The sequence below is a fragment of the Lutzomyia longipalpis genome, chromosome 1 (assembly GCF_024334085.1).
Source record: "Lutzomyia longipalpis isolate SR_M1_2022 chromosome 1, ASM2433408v1".
Lineage (NCBI taxonomy): Eukaryota > Metazoa > Arthropoda > Insecta > Diptera > Psychodidae > Lutzomyia > Lutzomyia longipalpis.
In genome coordinates this window covers 43,974,088-43,995,009 of record NC_074707.1, presented here as the reverse complement: position 1 = coordinate 43,995,009, position 20,922 = coordinate 43,974,088, and the positions used below count along the sequence as shown (strand labels likewise).

Sequence of the window (20,922 nt, the reverse complement as noted above, 5' to 3'; positions counted from 1 at the left end):
AAAATGTGTGATTGTATGCGCCTCGTATTTCTCACCTTTTGTGTGAGAGAAGAAAATTCGTAATTGCAGGTGAATTAGCGTGACTGTGACACAGGTTATGCCGAGTATGAGGTTTTTCTTGTAACTTGACCGCATGGTGCAGGTAAATTAAGCTGCCCGCAAGGTATTTTCCACACAAACAATCAAAAGTCTGTGTAAATTTGCTACAATCCTGAAAAACCCCCATCAACAGATACTTCCGATGTCTCGTATGGTTCATTGCCACAACAGTGAAACTTATGTACAAAGTGGTAGCGCGTGCTTAGAAACACACGAGAGCGAATGTTGAGAAAAATAGGAGCAAGTTCACATGAAAAACGATTATTACCCGCAGAGAAGGGATTAATCACTTAAAAGATGCCAGTGGAATGTTCAATTAATTTATGCATTTTTGATGCAATTCAATTGAATTTAATTGATGTGACGATGAGGCTAATGGCTTGCACAATTGAATGTCATTTGAGATTCACGTGAGATTAATATATTCATGGCGTAATAATATGGAAAATCCTATTCATGACATACGTTATGCATTCTATACATGAATTTTTCCCTCAAATTTATAACAGACATTAGGAGTTTGTGTCGAGTACCCCCTCTAATTTCCTATTCAAGTTATGCTGAGATGCCAGGGATAATTGAAATAACTCCAACTATATATTTTCTCAAGAAAAAAAAGAGAATACAAAATAAAAGATCAAGTTCATTTGAGAATCCTCACACTTGCACATCTTGGTAAGATTGAAGTAGTTCAATCGATATTTTCTATAATAGATCAGCAACAATTAATATATGTATAAAGGTTGTTTGAGAAGGTAATTTTATGTGAGACAATGCTACAATTAAATGTTGTACAATCACAAATATGGGAAAAAAGGAGGTTACCAGTGAGACGACTTTTCATACGCATACTCCATCTTGTCAATCATCAGAATTGGTCAGTATGAAAATTTTATGTGAAGTAGTTACTACAAAATCGGTTAGCAAAATCTTTACTTTTGTCGTGTTTTCTTAAATATTATCACAGAATGGGTTTTGTCCTTATTTTTGTGAATTTATCTCTCATATCTTTTGTGTTATTCCTTCTGTACGTTTACTTGGAAAAGAGGAGACTCAACAAGTATGTAGGACACCTGAATAAATTTCCCGAACATCCATTTATTGGCGGAATAATGGCATTCATTGGAAAAGATCCTGAAGGTATCAATTAAATTTAATAACAGAAAGTTAAAAAATTTCATAGTTTTAATTTAATTTTATTACTAGAAATAACTCAATATGCAATGAAACTTCTCGAGGAAACTCAACTTCCTGCAACAGTGTACGTAGGACCTCTAAAAATGATTGTTTTCGTTGAAGATCCTGAGGTGAAAACTCCAGAATAACTTCCTTTATCATTCGCTAAATATTTGACCTTAATTTATGATTTATTAAAGGATTTGGAGATTCTTCTTTCCGATCCCAATGCCATGTCCAAACCCTATATGTATAAATTTTTCAAGAACGATCGTGGACTTGTGGCAGCTCCAGGTAGACAAATTCTTTATAATTCAGAACTTATTTTATAGTTGGATTAATTTTAATTTTTTAGTAAACCTTTGGAGGGTGCACAGAAAAATTCTTAGCCCTTCATTTGGATTGAATGTGATCAAGACTCTCATTCCAATTTTTAATCAAAAAGCTCAAGTGATGATAAGTAATTTGCGAAAGGAAAAGGAAGGATCTAACATCAATATTCTCGAACACATGTACTCATGCGTCCTTGATCTAATCACAAGTTAGTAGAAAATTAGATAAGAAAATCTCAAGAGATTAAGAAATATCCTTTTTTGTAGCAACTCTTACGGATGTAGATATCGATGTACAAGAGGGAAAGAACCAAGATTACCTCAATGCTGTGAAGGCTGCTTCATTGGTTGTTGCTACTCGTGTGGCTAAAACAATCTACCATATTGATTGGATATTTGGTTTATCAAAAATGTATAAAATTCAGATGCAATCTATGGGAGTTATTCATAATTTTTTTGATAGAATTATCAAAATGAAATGGGATTCATTTGATGTGGTGGCAGATGCCGAGCAAGAGAAGCGTGAAGAACTAGCATTGCTGAATAATGAAGAAATTGAGCAGAAACCTAAAATTGTAATAAATCAACTGTTAAGATACTGGGTCAAAGGTCACATTGACTTCACGGATGTTCGAGGAGAATTGGATGTTATGTTGTATTCTGCTTCAGACACTACAACCAATTTAGCTTCTTACACCCTTCTTATGCTAGCAATGCATCCAGATATCCAAGAAAAAGCAGTCAGGGAACTGAAACAAGTATTTACAAGTGAAGATGTTTCAATTGACTACGACAGTATTAAACAGCTGCAGTATCTTGATATGATTATCAAAGAAACTTTGAGACTCTTCCCGGTTGTACCTTACATAGGGAGAGAAGTTACAGCAGATGTTAAATTAAGTAAATACAAAAGACTCTCTAATTGAAAGAATACATTGATCAAAGATTTTTTAATGTTTTTAGAAAACTTTACAATCCCAGCTGGATGTGCAGTTGGTATTCCTATTATGAGAATCAATCGCAATCCCAAGACATGGGGCTCAAATGCAAATCTCTTCAATCCAGATAATTTTCTACCGGAAAATGTTGCCAAAAGACATCCTTTGCAGTACCTTCCATTCTCTGGAGGACCTAGGAATTGCATTGGAATGACTTATGGCCTCATAGCAGCAAGAACAATTGTTGCTGGCATACTAATGAATTTTAGGCTTACCACCTCTCTTAAATTTCAAGATATTCGCATGGTTTTCAACATTACTCTTCGAATTATAAACGAGAATATGCTTCAACTTGAACGTCGTCAGGACTTCTGGAGTAGATAGTTTCACTTTATTTTTTATGCCAACCAATTAACCATTATGATGAAAAGTATATTAAAAAAATTCAAATAAAGTTTATTTTTTATTGTCTTCATTAAAGATTTTACAAATGAAATAAGGATATAAAAATAAAATGATTGCACAATAATTTCCTATATTGCACGACATGAATATCATCAGTAGTTAATTTTCCACATTAGCCACAAAATTGCCCTAGTTAATTACTTTTATTGCTCTTAAATGTTACAATGTATTTGTCTCCCACGCTTTTATACTCTCCCATCACTTTTCTTCCGTTATTTTGATACTTTCCAACGCATTAAACAACATAGATGCTCCCTCGCGATCATTTAGTCACATTCAACAGTGTGATCACAAGCTGTTTTTACCTGTATCTTTTTTTTTTGAAGATTCTAAACTTTATTTAATCATGAAATTAATTCTTGTTTCAATTTTAGTCTTTAAATTAAATGTTATGAAATTATTATCAAACCATAGTCAAGTCGAGTCGCGAGATAGTTTGAACATAATTATTGTGTGGAAAAAAGAGGTACATTATAAGTATTTTTATCTCTCAATGGCGAATGAGATGTTTTATCACAATAGGAAAAAATAGAATTTCATTTGTCTTTGTAATTATTTTGCTTAATATTTCTCTCTTTATTGCAAATTTCCCTAAATGTGTTCCTATTTACACTCTCTTATGGATGCAGTATGTTTTTGAAAACATGTGGTCTATTGTTAAAAATCTATAGGAGCTGATTGATCTTTCCAATTAATTCTTGGATAATTCTTTCACAAAAATTTTCATAAAAAATCAGCTCCTTAAAACATTGAAGAAGATCTTATATAAGTAGTTAAAATTGTAAATGATTTGAAATCAATTGTGTGAATATTTTTTCACAAAAATATATTCAATTGATTAAGTAGAGAATTAAGTATTTTTGTTCTTAATAAAGCTCCTGAAAGTTAAGAGAGTTCTTAAAAGGTATAGGTTGGAGAACCCTAAAGCCGCTCTTTACTTTAAATCTATTTCTAATGAGATTGGATGATAGAATAAATATCCTCAACCACCCAAGGTTCTAATATCCCAAACCAACACCATATTTTCTTGTTCTATTACATTCTACAACTAAACGTCCTACTTATAGTATTAGAAGGTACTGCAATTCTTCGGTTTGGGCACAGAAATTCCGCAGTTTCTTTTTTTCTAAGGAGTCAATTTTTCTTTACGGCAGATAACCAAGAGAATCCTCAAGAGAGGCACTAATTTGACCAGGATTAACTGTTTGATAGTAACCCTCAGACTTTGTTGTTCTCTTCGATAACTTATCCCGTATTTCCTTCTTAGCAATTCCTTCGGACTTTGTTGTGAAATCACTTTTAATCAGATTCGATTTAGGGCAACGATTCTTGCGTTCTCTGTGATTCTGAGCTATACTTGATATATCTGTGGTCTGACTTAGTTTCACATCTGCAAATACCGCAGCCATTTCCACGCTTTTCTTTACACTAAGAGCTTCCTGAGCACGTTGCTCTGTGTCTCCGCTGTCTCCTGAACCACCCCCACCACCTCCTACTGTGAAGAGTTCATAATCCAGTGCGAGATTGTCTCTTCGTCCTCGACAATTCTGTATTGGCTTGGTATTGCCAACACGACGGCAGTAGCACTTGCTGGCACTCACGCAACTATCTGTGTCACACCATGTTGTGTGAGATTCTGCTCCTTCGCCCATTGAACAGTAGCATTTGTCCTCTGTGCGGCAAGTCATTAAGGATTCACGATTACCTGGTGTAGTTGCGCTGCAGGACAATTTAGCACTGACCATCTGATCTGCTCCTAAGCTGCAGTAGCATCGATCAGCTGAAGTGCAAGTGCATGCCTCAGAATCGTAGCTGCATTCAGAACAGGAGACATATCTTAAAGAAAAATAATCATATGGAATTCTTAGCTTGTAGAAGAAGAACTGCCCTGTTGGAGAAAAAGTTAAAAAGCTTGAAAGCAAAAATACTTACCCACTGGAACTATTTCTATTCTGTGCATTCATTGTATGCTCATTGCGTGCCTCCGATACATCCGAACCACTAGTCCCTGCACGAATACGTTGTTCATTTTTTAGGTGATTTTCAATCCCCTTAGTAGATTGAGGAAGCTGCGGGGGAGGAATTTGCGTTTGGGTTTTCGCGGCTTTGATGGATTTTCCACTCCGAAATTTCCCGAAGCGAAAGACCTTTTTGAGGCCTTTCGCTCCAATGAGCATCTTCTTTCGCTGGTTCTATTGAGAAAAAACATCTCTTAGTATTTTAAAATAAAAATTAAATTAATTTAAATGCTTAGAAGCTTTCAAAACAACTTTATGAATTAATTTTTAACGGTATTTTTCATAATTTCTTGACTAATGCCTAACTAATGATTCTTCTAAGTTTTCAAACAAAATTTTATAAGTTAATTAAAATAAATTAAATGATACGAAACAAATCAGTTATTTGATATTGCCTTATGTGAATTAAGCATACAATTTGCAAGAAATAATTACCATATTCAAATCAACAAGCATCATCTTGAAATGAGATTGTTTATTTGAATTTTACGATGCAAATTGCTAATCGTAGTGCATATAACAAAGTTAAATTTGCAATTTAATCATCATAAAGTTGCATAAAATATATTTCAACATGATTAATAGATGTGCTAATCACCTGAACATTGCTGTTACGTCTCCTTAATTTTTTCTTCTTCTGCCTCCTCATTATGCTCTTGGAACGTTGATACAACTCATCCTTTGTGAGTGTAACAGCCAATTTGAGGAGGAATTCTTTGTAGATGGGTTTCAAGTCGTTGAAAGACATCCCATCAGAATTGATTATGGCATTGAGGATGTCATCCAGCGAGTGAAGGTTCTCTTGAAGGCGGAACTCGTTGAACAGCTCACTGAAGCCTAGAGGTGATCTGGAATTAGGAGGCACTCTATTTAACTATCCATGCCTGTTCAAAAATAATTAAATCCCTACCCTCCGCCTCCGCCAAGTTTTCCCGCGTGACGTCGTGTTGCTCGGGATTTGTAGCGAGTTAGACCACTTGTGTTGAGGAAGCTTCCTGATCGGGGTATTGCTACACGTGTCAAGATGTCTCCGCTGGAAGCATCATGGCCTGTACTCTGATAAGGTGGCTCCGGGAGGGTTTGGCTGGGCAGTGGCATGGCAGCACTATTTCGCGCTTTGCTTTGCTCATTCAAGTACGACATTGATGAATTGTACATTTCACCAGGTTTTTCTACGGAAAAAAATATTCATAGCATTATAGGGGAAGGTGCCATAAAGTACAGCGAATAGAGGCATATTGTTTGTACCTTTAGAAAGTGGAATTGGAGGTGCCCTCTTGGTTTTGCTTGACTTCTTCTTTCTCTCCTCTGTGGACGTCTCAGTCTCGATAGCCTCTCTGATGGCGTCACTTTCGCCGCTCAGTGAACTCGTGGCACTCCTCTTCTTCCGCGGAGGACGTGCTGGTGGTGGAATTGATCGATGCGTCACGGACTTCTGCCCAATGCTTGATCCCAATTTTTTCGTCACCGAACTACTTGCAATACTCATACAGCTAACACCATTGCGATTCTTAGGGCGGCGTGTCTTATCATTCGGTCCATTGTCCATGTGCGCCATAAGACTCTGATACAGTGTCGCGGCGATCACGATTGCATCCTCAGGTGATTGACAAACGAACGCGTGGCACTCAAGTTGCTTTGGAATACTTGCCGATCGCATAACTACCGCAAAGATGGGTGCATGGAGGCTCGATGATAGGCGTCTCTTGTCTGCTGCATTGAGTGGTCGAAATAGGGTGCTCTTGTCGATATTTTCAGGATCAGTTATCAATGGAAGGAATGCAGCTCCTCCCTCTGATGCTGATACTACAAATTTCACTGCTGACCATACAGCAATGTTGTGAAAAGGTGTTAAAAGGGGTTCACGTCCATTCGTCAATCTCACACGAAGTCCCTTTGCACAAATATCAAGATTCCCTGCATTTTGATTCTAAAACACAACGATAATATATTTCTAATTAATTATATTTAAATGTGTTTAAAAAAAATGTTTTTGAGGTCATTTTCTCTGTCTTCAAAGAAATGGCATATAATGGCATATTAAAAAAATATTAAGAGACACAAATGAACAATTTCTAACATGCTCGTAATTAATTATCATCCTCATGAAGACTTTAATCATAAAATTTCATTTTCTCTGTTCATCAATGAACAAAACATTGTTGTCATATAATGGGGTCTTGTCCTAATAATTTAAAGAAATTTTAAATGAAGGACAAAGCGTACGAATGGACATTCACTTTATTATTCAGAATACTCTGCGCACTATATTGATGGAAAACATATACCTATCTTTTTATTAATATTTTCTTTCCCCTTATGCAGAATAACCCTGGTCTCCCCTATAGTGATTAGATTTCTAATTCACATTAAAGCATATATGTATTTTTCTTCATATGACTCTGCGTACGATGAAAGGTGATAGTATTTAATTATGCGACGATTGAGACAAGAGTGCGCTTATATTGATTGAGCGTGTATGTAAGCAGAGTTGTTGTATATATTGCAAAAGCTGCTGGCTAAGTTCATGATCAGTAACTGGGTCAAAGAAATAAATTCAAGAATTGGATTCCGCATTAACAAAGCCACTGATCACACTGAAGAATTCACTTAGAGATTTCTCGAGGAAAACTATTGCGGAAGTTGGCCTAGTTTTATTTCAATTAAGTACTATATGTTTGAGATTTATTCTTTAAGCAAAAGGATAACTTACACCATGTCCTGCTCCACTAAGGTAGAGTTGCCTTAGTGGTTCTTGCAGACCCTGTAGACTCGTAACTTTGCTAGGGAGCGGCAGAGCACCCAAGCATCGCACGGAAAAATGATTTGACGACGCATCCTTGGCTACATCCGTAAACATCTTTTCAATTTGTGCCTGAACACTATTACTGATCCTTTTACTCTCACGATGTTCGCGATTTCTCACTGAACCGCGGGTAGATCCGCGAAAAGATGATCCATGAATAGAGCTCTTGCGATCTCTCACTGATGTACAATCATCAAATCGGTGGCTTATGATCGATCTGTAAATTAATCCCAAATTGAAATCAACACATTAAAACACATAATTTCCATAATCTTCACAAAAAACATAATTTTTCACTTTAAAAATACTCTTTTTTTAGAAAACACACCTAGCTTGTTTCTTTGCTTTCGACCCGAAAAGATTAAAAATTAATTTATTATTGAAAATATCTGCATATGTCATTGTTGATCGTTATTTTTTTTCACAACAGGTCAAAAAGAATTCGTATTCTTATGCTTATTTCGTGAAGAGATTGCAGTAACGGAGGAAATATACATCACGACCGCCGCGATATATCCCACTGAACTGCTCGTCTTCATTCACCGTCAGTCGACCGATCGTAACTGTTTTTCTTTGGTCATCTTCTCTCATAGTTTTCCTCAATCGGTCCGCGTATATCCAACATATTGTACTGCATGTTGCAAGTCGGTGGGCAGGTTTGGCGAGTTGCTTACCAACAACTTTGTGGGGCAAATTTAATGTTGTTTTTTTTTTCTTCATTCCACCTTGACTCTACTTTGCTCCACCACCATCTTTTACACGAGAGAATTATCTGAGTGGGATTTCTATTTTTTTTTAGTTTTTGTAATTGTGCCGCTAGTGACATAAATTTTCCTTACTTCATAGAATTCCATAAAAAGTTAATTATGGAAAATCAAATAATAATTTTCTCACCTTGAATCATCAAACATTAGATCGATCTTCTGCTTATAAATGGAATTTCTGCTAATACTCGACATTGTATCACAATGATCGCCGAGCAGTCGGAATCCAGATGAAGAACTCGATCCTCTTCTTGTACGATTCATCTTGGATAATGTATCCACTTTACATGTGACCATCCTGTGTTACACGAGCACTATATTTAATAATTTACTTCCTGCACAAGATCACACCTTTACTTTAAAACATTTTCACCACCAATTTTCTCAATGAGCACAATATACATTAGATAGGACACTTGGTGAATCACCTTACCAACAACACTGTTAATTATTGCACACACTTCTTTAAAAAAAAATCAAAACTTTCGATTTATTTGATGGTGAAAAGAAATTGAAATCACGTGAAATTAACACATTTTCATCTGTACCTTAATTTTCTCAACACCGTTTACACACTTTGCTGTATGATCAGTAACGGTTTAAAATTTCAAAAACACAATTTACTGCTGAAGTCGATCACTTGCAATTTGTCTTATGATTCTCAGTATAAATGACTCGTGTCTTCTTCATCTCGACCCATTTTCTTTATTAGCCAGTTGGGGAATCTACAAGAAAAAAGAATAGAAGATAGTGGATGATTAGATGAAGTCTAATTTCTTCTTTTACTTATATCCAACCCAATTCAATTGTAAGTTTGCGTTAATCAACAATCAATACTGGTTTTTTACAGTTTAAAACAGTAACTAATTGCACATAGAGGAATATCCGAAATATCTAGCATTATGTTGGTATATGCTATGTATAATTAGATTTTTACTAATTTTATTCACGTATCACCCTGCTTTTCTTAAATGATCCCAAAAGAGCAATTGAAATTTCTTATGGTTACTACCATATTTGTAGCATGGTACAACCGTTCCGATTTCAATATATTGTCAAATTTCATGCATACGCTGATGTTGAAATTTCATACATAAAATTTAGAAAAAAATGATCCATCAGTATTACCTGTTTACCTATATATAATATGCGTTTCTTCAGAGAATAAGAAGCATAACGTATATTGAGTTGTGCAATATCCAGATATTAATCTCAAAAATTTGAAATGTTTGGAAAACCAGTCTAGATCATTATTAACACCCCTGTATTATGTAATTTTTATGCGAAATATTCGAGAAAATCACAAATTGATAGAAAAAATACTACACATGACTCTAAAAGATAGTTAGATTAGTCAGTTATAAAAAAAAATATGTTCAATATAAGAAAATCATTCAAAGATTATATTTCTCTGCGTATTAATTTGCTCATTAAAAAAAAACTGTCAATTTTAATAAATGAGTGACTTCAAAGTGATTATACTGTATCATAAAAAAAAAGAGTATGATTTTAATTTAAAAAAAAAAACTCTGCATAAGAAATACGAAGAAAAATCCATTTCAAAGTCTATGCTAGGTCCTCAATGACTACATTTTCTTATCACTAAAGATAACAAGAAAAACTATTTTTCTTAAAGGAAATATGTAGATAAAATGTAGTATTTTTTATGGAGATATGTATGTTAATTTCTTTTCACACATTATACACGACATTCACTATGAGGCTATGCTCGTTGAACTGAATGAAAAAAAAGAGAGGCGAAAAGTAGCCTGTTTTGCGGGACAAGTAGCTCTCACTCGTGTCAGAGATTAGTCTGTGGGTGAATTTAATTTGCGTTGATATGTTGTGGTTGAGATGAAATCCATTTCAGGCAAGAAAATGATCAGGTTTAAATGATGCATAATTGAATTTTGATGAGGAATTAAAAATGCGGAATTTCGGTGTTTGTGCGTTATTTTTTAAATTAATTTTTTGCCAACATTCCGATCCTGACATTGGATTTTTCTGAGAGAGCAGCAAATTGTCCATCAAACAATAATTACAAAAAAAAATTGAAGGAAAAGCTCCTTTCTTTTAACTCATTGCATAGACCTCAATTAATTATTCTCAGACAGTTATTGTGGTTATTGTACAGAGATAAAAAAAATTCACCTGATTTATCAAAAACCAATTTATCAGGCCCTTAATAAAGTGTCTAAGTTGATAGGTTAATATGCAGAGAGATCTCGTTAATAAGATGAAAAGTATGCTACTTATAAGCAGTTCACCTTTCTTCCGATGTCCGGTTCTTTAACATGCAAACATTTTCCATCCATCAATATAAATATTATGCTAAGTATCTCTGCATGAGATGTATTTGAGGTGCGATCAAGTAGCTCAAATTGTTTTTTAAAAAATAACACTTCACAGTGTTGCTACAACACGAAACAAGTTATTATGGTTTCACTAATCCCATAAATTTCGATATATACATACATATGATATATATTACATTCGCCGAAAATTTTCTAAAAATGAAAACCGCAAATTTTGCGTATAAAAAATTCGTGAATGCAATGAAGGAAATACAACGTCATGGTTCCCACAACCTTTCCTTTTATATGTTCTCAGAGAATTCCTATAGCCACATAAAATGAATATAAAATATCTTATTGAATATTTTTTTTAAATTAAATTTGCGATATATAATGAGAATTTCATCCTTCTAGCAATTTCATAAGCATTTCTGAAACTTTTTTTGTGTGACACAACAATCAACAATACCGCATGGTGAAACTCCCTTTTATGAATCAATTCAGTAGCATTGCAATATTTCCCTGACAACTGATTAATGAAGTCTTTCACTTATTATATTGCACGATGAATTGATCCCCCTGATATAATTGCTCCATATATAGACACTTGAAACGTCTGAAAAGTCATAAAACTGTGAGAATGGTGGGTGAATTAATTTCTATGAGGAAAATTCATAAGTCTCGGATTCATCTTCATCTCATCTTACGAATATATACGATTTAATTCCAATTCTTTTAATGGTTTTGATTAAATGAACTTTTTGAAACCAATCTGTGTATGTAATTGCAAAATAATTTGTTTCATCTAACCGCAATTTGAAATTTGGAGTAGGTAGTTTTTAGTGTGCTCCAATATTTTATGGTTGAAGCAACCAATTGATTTCTTATACGAAAAGAGAGAACATTTCTCGGTTTATCAGTAATTTCTTTTGAGATCTCCTATTTCAATGGAAGTTTTTCATTTGGAGAAAGTCTGCTCTCGCAATATCTGCAAGAGGAACTGTCTCATAGCAATACTTTTGAAGAAAAAAAATGTTTCTCACTCAAAGAGTAATCTTTAAATGCGGGTTAATGCACCAGTTGGCTTTAGAAGCATTTCGAGAAATTATTACATTTTATCAAGGTGTTGTTATCGATTAATTAAACGCCACAATGGTCACGTCAAGTCTTCGTGACAAAAGATGTTTTCTTTCTTTAAACAAACCTAATAAAAAAAATAAAAATGAAATTATTAATGAAGGATAAGTATGACAACGAAAGAAAATAAAAACTATTTCATTATAGCTTTATGGCAATGCAAATTGGGGTATAATTTGTGTGAATTGCCCACGCACTTACCCGATGAATGCATATTTTTTGTGATGCTATTCCTCATTTAATTCCCCCTTTATATGCTCTTTATTATGTCAGTAGGGAAATTGCTACAGAGAGAAAAGAATACTTTCGGAAGGCTGCAATTATTTTTAATTAAATCCCCATAATTTTTAAATACAAATAATTCACCCATACGCTGGAGAAGAAATAAAAACTAAATGTGCGGAAGAAGCATAGAGAACATTTAAACATATTTTGCCATAGGCTAAGAAAATGTGTGAAGCTGTACTGAAGGAAGAAGACAGAAATAATGCAGAATAATGTAAGCAACTATCATCATTTGGCTATGAATGGAAGATCTATTATTTCTATGAGTTCGAAGAGGCTAAACACTAGTAGTATGTATTCCGTGTGAAATTCAGAGCAAACAATTAATATATATTTATCTATTCTCTATATATAATAAATGTAGTATTAGAAAAATGAATATAGTTCCACTCAAGCATAGTTACATACATACATAGGTAGGTACTTATTGTCTGATCCCAGATTCCGCACGTGTCGCGTTTGCCAGCATAAAGTGAAATTTTTGGTATACATTAGCAAGAAATTGGTCAACAGACATAATTTGTGTAATGTTTGCTTTTATGCTCAACAATTTTATTATGATAATGTGTGCAAATTTTATAGAGCAGTTGAAATGAAAAATTCTCTAAGAATTTGAGGAGATTAAAGACTTCTTTCATTCTCAGAAAATTCGGAAAATTAAAATGCTAAAACTTTTTTGAATTTCAGATTTTTTCCGTCAAACAAGTTATAAAGATTGAAAAAGAAAATGCGTTTTCTTTTAATTTTACTTTCGGCTTTTACTCCATTTTCCTGCAATCTCTATGAATCATTTAGTGTTGGCTGCATGCATAATGTAATGTAACACTCCTCAATGTTTGCTAAGGTGTGAAAATCATGACTTCTTCAATGTAACGCGTCAAATTATATGTATACCTACATGAATTTGTAAAGGAAATTCAACTGAGAAAGCACATAATATAAATTGTCTTGAAGGCTAAAAGATTTATGTTACTACAACGAGATGTCTTCAGAGAGTGCATACAAGGAGTTGAGGTAATGGGAACGAATCTCTTCCTGCCTCATCGGTATACGAAGCAAATGTTAATTGGTTAGAACATGGATAGATTAGAACCTGACTTGGATATCAGTCAATGGTCCGCTAATCGTACATCTCCCCGCAAGAAGAAGTATTTCTTGCAAACGTTATGCGTCTCCTATAACAGTGAACCATTTTTATCTCTTGTGCTCTTATATTTATTACATTTATTACCCATCTATTTCTTGGTGTACTACTTCTTTTGAGACTTCCACAACGTATTATTGAATTATTTGAAAAAGCTTTCAAAGACATATAAAATAGGCACAAACCACTTTTTACACTTGCTATTCTATTGTGATATTTAAGGTATTGCAACATTTCTTACAATAATCGTTGAAAGCTTTCATTTTTTTTCTTAGCTTTAACCAATAACATTAATTTAATTGGCAATATGTGCTAACCATAGAAAAATCTTTGCGTGACAAAAAAATATTTTTTTTTCACCTGAAATGAATTAGACATGAGGACTCATTTGAAAATCTATACAAGATGAACGGGGAGAACCGAAAAACATCATCCCAAGTATTTGCAAAGGAAATTTTCAGGGAATTATAATGTAATAGAAAGAAACGAATCTCATTTCATATACTTTTTCGCGTATAAGTTGTTGGACTATGACGAGATTTTCGTTTAATTATTACATTATAAGAGAACTTTCTTTTTTCTGCACATTTTACGTTTTAGATGCTCGCTGTGTTTCATTATAATGCTTGGCAATTACAATGATTACTCACTTTTTTTGCCATGGAACTTGCAGAGATTTTTCACGCGTGTTTCATCCACGGTACATTTTGCTATGTTTTTTTTTGGAATAAATAATTGAACTTTTCTCCAAAATTATTGGCATTTTTCTCTTATCGTTTAACTATTAAATTATTTTTACCTTTTCCACATGTAAATCAGCAACAATTCCGTGGAAAATGTGAAAGCTTCTACATTAAACTTGCAATGATTAGCATAATTATTTTTGCTATATAGAATTTTCTCAAGAATATGCAATAGTTCTTTCACACGTTGAAGAATTCATGGTTTCACAAAGTGTAAAAAAAACGTGATGCAAGATCAATTTCACTGAATACATTCGCTTCTTTGCTTCTTCACAATAAATCTTATAAAAAAAAACATTAATATTCACGAGTTGAATTCAATTCTAATATATTTAATAATAATTGCACTTGGTGGTTTTGTGGTACATTGCGTGCCGGTGATGAATAAACTATATACAAAAATTGTTAATTTCTCTCATAGTCTTGTAGGGAGAGGGAGAGGAAAACTTTGTAACATCGATTGCTATACTTTTGCACCCAGGCAACCGTCACGATATGAGAGCAAACGGAGACTGAATTGGTGAACCAAGATGTGTTGCGGATGGTTATCCAACGGGCAACTGCTAAGAAATATGCCTTTGCTCTTCCAGAAACACGAAAGTGAGACACACACACCGCGGAAGAAATCAATAAAGCTCTTGATCATACTGAATCAACAGTTACCCAAGTGACGCGACATTGCATGGTGTTGAGGGCAAGTCGATGGACTTCTTAAAGATCGACGAAGAAGATGACGGTGAGAAATGTTGTCATATATAGCATAATCACCTAAATATATTTTTTGGGGGATCATAATTTTTCACGTCCAACTTGTATTAAAGGGAAATTGTAGTTATTAACTATGGGGGGGGAAATACTCTTGTCCTTAAGACCCTGTCAGGCTTTTATACCTACTTAGCAGTTTTCCACACGTCTACACAATAAAATGAATTACATACAATATACGTAATCACTGCCAAAAGGGTTTAATGTGTTTGCCCAAAATTGAAGAAAGAAGCAAATGTGGGGCATTCGATGCGAGAAAGTCAAGATCACCTACAGTTCTGCGATCATTAGAAATTTAGATCAAAACAAGCCACATCATTAATCACATGCGGAGATCGGTATTCCGTTACACAACCACGATAACGTTGCAGATGCTCGAGGTGCGGTTGGATGAGGTCAAGAAGAAGAAGAATCGATTTAGGAATTTTGCATAAAATCCCAATAAGCAATTTAGTACTTTGCTGTAAATTTTTTAACAGCTATTTTAAGAAGATTCTCGTGCAAGTTGAAAATTCATCTAAATATATTCATCTAACTGTTGACTTTTCCATTTTATCTATGTATGGGCGTTGTTTAATGTCATTGTTATGTTAAAAGGGAAAAAATCTTTTATTTCCTTTTAAGAAGACTTTGACTAATCATCTACTATTAAGGCAAATTGATTTAATTTTCTTGTTTCATTTTAAAGACGGAAATGTCTGCATTCATGATAATAACAAACATAAGCATTTGTTGACACAACATAAAATGAAGACTTTTATGCTAAATAACAAATAAATGGCATGATAAGTAAATAACATTAATATAAACGAGGTATGAGCGTTCTATCTAGCAGATAGAAAAAATTCCCTAATACTGCTATTTTCTTTCTCACCACTGTATGTACGTACATACATAGCTGCGTACAATAGTTAAAGTGTTAAAACAATAATAAACATTTCCCAATAAATAACATTTTATTATTAATTGCACTTGATATGCTAATTTAAAGGGTAAGTTCAAAAGAGAGATCATCAAACCAAAATAGTTTTCATGTTTAGGTTTGGAACACGAAGTAAAAGTTATTCATACTGAACAATATGCGATTTGTGTAGATTTTCATTGACTAACATTTAATCCAATTTAGGTGTTTATTGTCAGAGTTAGGAAGTAAAAACAAAGAGAGACGAAGAACACGAGTTTCCGTGAAATAGCCACAAGTCATGCCTGAGATTAGCATGTGAGTAAATTTTATTTGCTGTTTTGGTAGGTAAAATGCAATTCTAGCTAAATTATCAATTAAATTTTCATAAATGTTTGATAAATAATTATTTCACAAATGATTTCATTCGAATTTAATGATCTGGTTAATTAAGGAATTTTTTTTGTAGAAGTTAATCAAAATCTTGACTTCTATAGCAATCAAATAAATATTCAAAAAGGTACTTGAATGAGAAAATATTTCAAAAATTCAATAGATTAATAAATTTTTCAAATCTCTCCAAATGAGAGCTACAAAAAATGTCCATAATTGACTTTCATTTCATGACCACCATACTAATTTGCCATTAGCATTTCACGTTCGTGGTTTTTAAGAAATTTCCACTGTAATTTTCTGTTTAATTACACTTCATATATTTCTTTAGAGTTTCTTGTTCCTATAGATAACTGATGCAATACCAACTACGTGAAAACTCTCTTGACCGTAACGATAACTTATTCTTGTTAATTCCGAAATGGCAACAAAAAACCATCAATTTCACAATAAAGTATCTATAGTTGTATGATTCTTCCTCAGTTGTGAGATTTCTATTCTTTGAGATCGTACAAATGGATTTTGCATCGATGAAAGAAATCTATTCATTTTTTTCTCTTTCATCTTTACAATTTTTTTTTAACTTTTATTCTTGAGAGAGAATCAAGGGGAGAACTCTGGGAGTACAGTCTTAATTCGTCTCAATACAATCGAAGATTGTTAAAGTTTTTGAACTAAATATTCTAAATTTCCAACCAATCTGTACCATCTTCTCATAAATTAGCTGAAAATTAGGGAGTTTACAATAACAACGAGGTCGTATACACAATAATATAATTGCAAGTAAATCCAGCACACGGAAATACCAACAGCAATGCCACTTCTCTGCACTCCACAATTAACGCATTTTCACCATTTCTGTGCTAAAGGAAAATTTTCACGGAACCCAATACCTTTTGTATCACATTTTACCTCCTACGCAAAATGTACGCATTTCTTATGCTTTTCTTCCACTGCATCTTCAACGCTTTTTTATGCAGATCTACCCAGCAAATGCCATTGAGTGCCTATGTGTACATTTTTTTTCTTTAACTGATACACATGTTCCCCACTCTTAAGGCGTTTGCAGAAGAAAATACAATAAATTAATAATAATACGTTCTCAAGAAACAATGCATCTCGTCACATTCTTCACTTTTTACATGCACGATGCATCCATCTCTCAATTTATGTGGATGTTGGTTTGAATATGATCGAATGGTGAATTGGAACATGCATCTACTCATGCCGAAGAGTCATCATGTTTTGTTTTACATCATCAAAGTAATAATTTTGTTCTTCACATGCCTCAACGCAATGGTACGTGTGAAAAAATGCCATTGTTATGCTCATACTTACGTATATAGTTGCCGCCATGTCTTCAATCACTGGACTTGTGATCTTGTGACATCAAATATTGAATAAGTGTAAAATTTTTGAGAAATTGCCATCATAGCTCATAGCGCAGAAAAACCCATTCTCTTACATTTTTACTGAATTCTTAAATATATAGCCACCCTAATAGTCAATTAATTAATCTAATTATTAGAGGTATAATGATGGAAATTATCCAGTGCGATGTTGTTTAAAAGTAACTCATTCAAAGCGAATTAATAAAAAAAAATTTTATTCATGATATTTCTTACTCTTAATATTTTTTTGCTCATCAAAAAGCTGATTTACATAATAAGAAAGCTCCTCACAGAGCAACGAGATTAGCTTGTCATATATCAATATTATTTATGTATATGGGGCGAGAATGGAAATGTCCCCTTCCTATTGCAATATTTAGCTACCTATACTTATTAGTGAATGTATTAATATGAAAAAATAAAGTCAAAAATCTCTCTTTCTCCAGCACGTGAAATTGAGGTGTGGCGTACGCCTAAACAATTAAATCTCTTCTTTTTGATCACAATGCATTTGGTTGAAATTTTCAATTTCCTCTCCCACTTTGTACCGAACAATTTTACGCTTCGTATTCAAGTTCAAAATCACGCTGTGATTTTTTTTACCCGAAATTTACGGGTGTAAGTAGCAGAACCAAAAGAGGCGAAATGTATTCGTCAAAATATCTTTTCACCCGTATAATCTTGGGCGCCCAATTTTTGCGCAGTACAAGAACAAATTAGATTTCGTATACACCACACTCCCCATAACATGTAGACCATGAACTTTTTTTCGTCTTTCACTCACTTTTTAATGTAGGTACATAAAAATTTTTTATCATAAAGAATAAGGTGCATTAAACATTTCATCTCGCATCTTAATTTATTTTACAGTAAGACACTATTTGCATAGCGGGAGTTAAATATGTAAAAGAAAATCATTTTGCCCAATGTACATTTTTTGGGGCAAAACGATGTGCTCATGGAGGCACGAGAATTAAATAAATTTTAATGGGTTGTAAGTGAAGTGGTAATTTGAAAGAAATCTCAATTTTATTTTTTGAATTGGGATTTTTTTTTGCTAACCTTTCCTTCTTCAAGTCAATTGAAAATTTGCTTTTTTGAAGTAAACATAAATTGTCCATTTTTTCTCGTTCCCTTTGCTTGAACAATTAACTTGTTCTTGTAAACTTCTATGAAGCAAGCGAAATAAAAAAAACAGCATTATGTTAGCGACATATTATGATCAAAACCCATCATAATTTCTTTCGTATGAGCGAGGGTAGTTAGGGATTGAAGAACTTAAGGAATGTTCGATCATTCTTTACTGAATTGTTAAAATCACTACTTTGCATATTTTCATAAATGTTGCCAATCAAATGCATAATGATAAAAAAATATATATTCCATACTTTAGAACACGCAGTTTGTGTCTGAGAAAGGTATTAAATTCTAATTTATTATTTATGTCATTAAGATTTTTCATATATAACACCGTCTCTCTGATCTTTAATGTTATTTAACCCCAGGGGCACAAAAAACAGCATTGGACGCATTGGATGAAGAGTGTCAAGTAACGGAGAGTATCATTCTGGAAGTGATTAAAAGAATATCGTCTCTGACCTATTTATCAATATATGTATATGCTTTAGTAAATAATACATTTTATTGCTATTTAACTACCTATGTATAGACCAAACAGGTATTATTATATATCTTCTTGGATCTTTCTGCAAGTTGCATCCAAGTCCGTACCCACACAACTAATATATATCCTCTGCATAGTTTGGAGCAACAGTTAATTGTAGCAATCTATACCTTTTATATACATATCGTCCAAGAAAATTCCGTTAAATATTTTATCATTTCCTTTTGCATTACCTGGGAAGCTTTTAATCCCCATGGGAAATTAAATTAGTGGGAATTTTACATAAATAAAAATCTTAATTTCGGAATAGTCTGAAAAATCAAGACTTATGATTTCTTCCAGCTTTTCTGTTAAGTTAACAGAATCCAGAGATTTGGTTATATTATTAAAAATGAATTAATTTAATTTAGAAAAATTTCGACTCAGCATTAGGCATTCTACGTGTTGTGAAATACCAATTTGACCACTTCCCATGATGTCTTCACGTTATCAAAAAGCTTTTCCTTTTAAAACCACATTTGCCGTCTTAATTACCACAGATTTCAGATAAGATGGAGGTATATTTAGTACATATAAAGAAAAACAGTACACAGTGTTAATTGGAACGAAGCCTTAAATAATGGTTTCAAAAGTGTTCCAATTACAACTTTTCACAAAAGGCCAACCTTTTTTTCGTTTATTTTAATAAAATAATACTCATGTGCCTTTTTTTCTCAATTATTAATGTAAGTACTTTTTGATGGTTGTATTTTATAGATATGAGCATACATATTTTTATACTATATAATATTTTGTTTATAATGTATGCCTATAAACTATTTTACGCATAGTCGCATTTCGTGCTTTGCAGTTACACCATTAATGGTCTTGTCGCGTGTTTTCACTTAATATGCATATTGTTGTTCTTACTCATCGTAAGAGATGCACGAGATGCAATATTATCTAATTCAATTCACAAAAATCTCTGCAACTTTTCCCAGAGGGTCCAAAAAGAAATTATTTTTAACTCTTTGAAAATCAAAACTTTTCCTTCAGATTGAGTTTGGAGAAATAGTAGTTTTTTTTGTTAACTTTCAATCAATCGATATCTTTTCTATAACTTTTGAAGAAAATTTAAAAAGAAAAAAATGAGCAACTTAAATTTTGAACGAAACAATAAACTTTGTTTTTCCTGTATAAATTATTATTTAAAATATATATATATATATATATCTTCAAAAGGAAATCATAAGTAAAAAAGAAAGAAACACAGGTAATTACCAAAAGTGTAGTGGCAGTCACAGTAGAGTGTCCAATAAACCCAATTTGATACTGCAAAAAGTTTTCTAAAAAAAACTCTATATTCGCAAAGTAATGCACTTTTTCGCTTTTCACAACAAATAATTCTTTTTCTACCACATTTTCATAATAAATTTAGAGTAACTGTTGTACACAGAATAAACGATGGAAATCGAGTACATTGATCACTTCCATTTGATAAAAGGTAAGATGAAAAACTGGCAGCACAACAAGTCGCGGCACATCGCGCTATAATGTTGTTATTCAACTGAGAAAGAGTGCGATCTAACTTGTCTGCAATGGCGATGGTTTTGAGCACGAACCGCGGTGTTGAGGAATTTTTACCCGACTGAAAGAAAGGTGCTGTGT

The 20,922-nt window shown here is 33.3% G+C and overlaps 3 protein-coding genes across 6 annotated transcripts in view; 2 read left to right on the top strand and 1 right to left on the bottom strand.

The window, feature by feature from the left end:
* The window catches only part of LOC129787528 (conserved oligomeric Golgi complex subunit 1), a 26,242-nt gene extending 11,156 nt beyond the window's left edge, over positions 1-15,086 (top strand). The window contains exon 5 of the mRNA XM_055823221.1: positions 14,683-15,086. The gene's annotated coding sequence lies outside the window, so the exon portion shown is untranslated. The remainder of the gene's footprint in view (positions 1-14,682) is intronic.
* On the top strand, positions 739-2,999 carry LOC129787572 (cytochrome P450 4C1-like). Its single transcript, XM_055823284.1, has 6 exons — positions 739-1,239; positions 1,306-1,406; positions 1,476-1,569; positions 1,631-1,816; positions 1,875-2,507; positions 2,571-2,999. The coding sequence occupies exons 1-6, from the start codon at positions 1,068-1,070 to the stop codon at positions 2,927-2,929; spliced, it is 1,545 nt and encodes a 514-aa protein (XP_055679259.1). The 5' UTR covers positions 739-1,067; the 3' UTR covers positions 2,930-2,999.
* On the bottom strand, positions 2,996-20,829 carry LOC129787529 (uncharacterized). 4 transcript variants are annotated; one of them, XM_055823222.1, is made up of 8 exons: positions 20,536-20,829; positions 8,729-9,323; positions 7,742-8,051; positions 6,277-6,958; positions 5,939-6,200; positions 5,627-5,876; positions 4,943-5,202; positions 2,996-4,846 (listed from the first exon to the last, which is right to left on the bottom strand). In XM_055823222.1, exons 2-8 carry the CDS (start codon positions 8,893-8,895, stop codon positions 4,156-4,158), a joined length of 2,622 nt encoding a protein of 873 aa, XP_055679197.1. In that variant the 5' UTR covers positions 8,896-9,323; positions 20,536-20,829; the 3' UTR covers positions 2,996-4,155. The 4 variants fall into 4 exon arrangements, with proteins under 4 accessions (XP_055679197.1, XP_055679198.1, XP_055679199.1 ...); XM_055823223.1 differs by lacking the exon at positions 20,536-20,829 and adding an exon at positions 14,258-14,715; XM_055823224.1 differs by lacking the exons at positions 8,729-9,323; positions 20,536-20,829 and adding an exon at positions 8,163-8,465 and having other exon boundaries at positions 5,627-5,894.
* Between the last annotated feature and the right edge of the window lie 93 nt (positions 20,830-20,922).

Coding starts and splice junctions, on each gene's coding strand:
- LOC129787529 (XM_055823222.1), bottom strand. CDS start 8,895: ATGGTCACATGTAAAGTGGATACATTATCCAAGATGAATCGTACAAGA. Junction 6,201..6,276: donor TCCAATTCCACTTTCTAAAG/GTACAAACAATA, acceptor TTTTTTCCGTAG/AAAAACCTGGTGAAATGTAC. Junction 4,847..4,942: donor AATAGAAATAGTTCCAGTGG/GTAAGTATTTTT, acceptor TTTTTCTTTAAG/ATATGTCTCCTGTTCTGAAT.
- LOC129787572 (XM_055823284.1), top strand. CDS start 1,068: ATGGGTTTTGTCCTTATTTTTGTGAATTTATCTCTCATATCTTTTGTG. Junction 1,407..1,475: donor TTTTCGTTGAAGATCCTGAG/GTGAAAACTCCA, acceptor GATTTATTAAAG/GATTTGGAGATTCTTCTTTC. Junction 2,508..2,570: donor TACAGCAGATGTTAAATTAA/GTAAATACAAAA, acceptor TAATGTTTTTAG/AAAACTTTACAATCCCAGCT.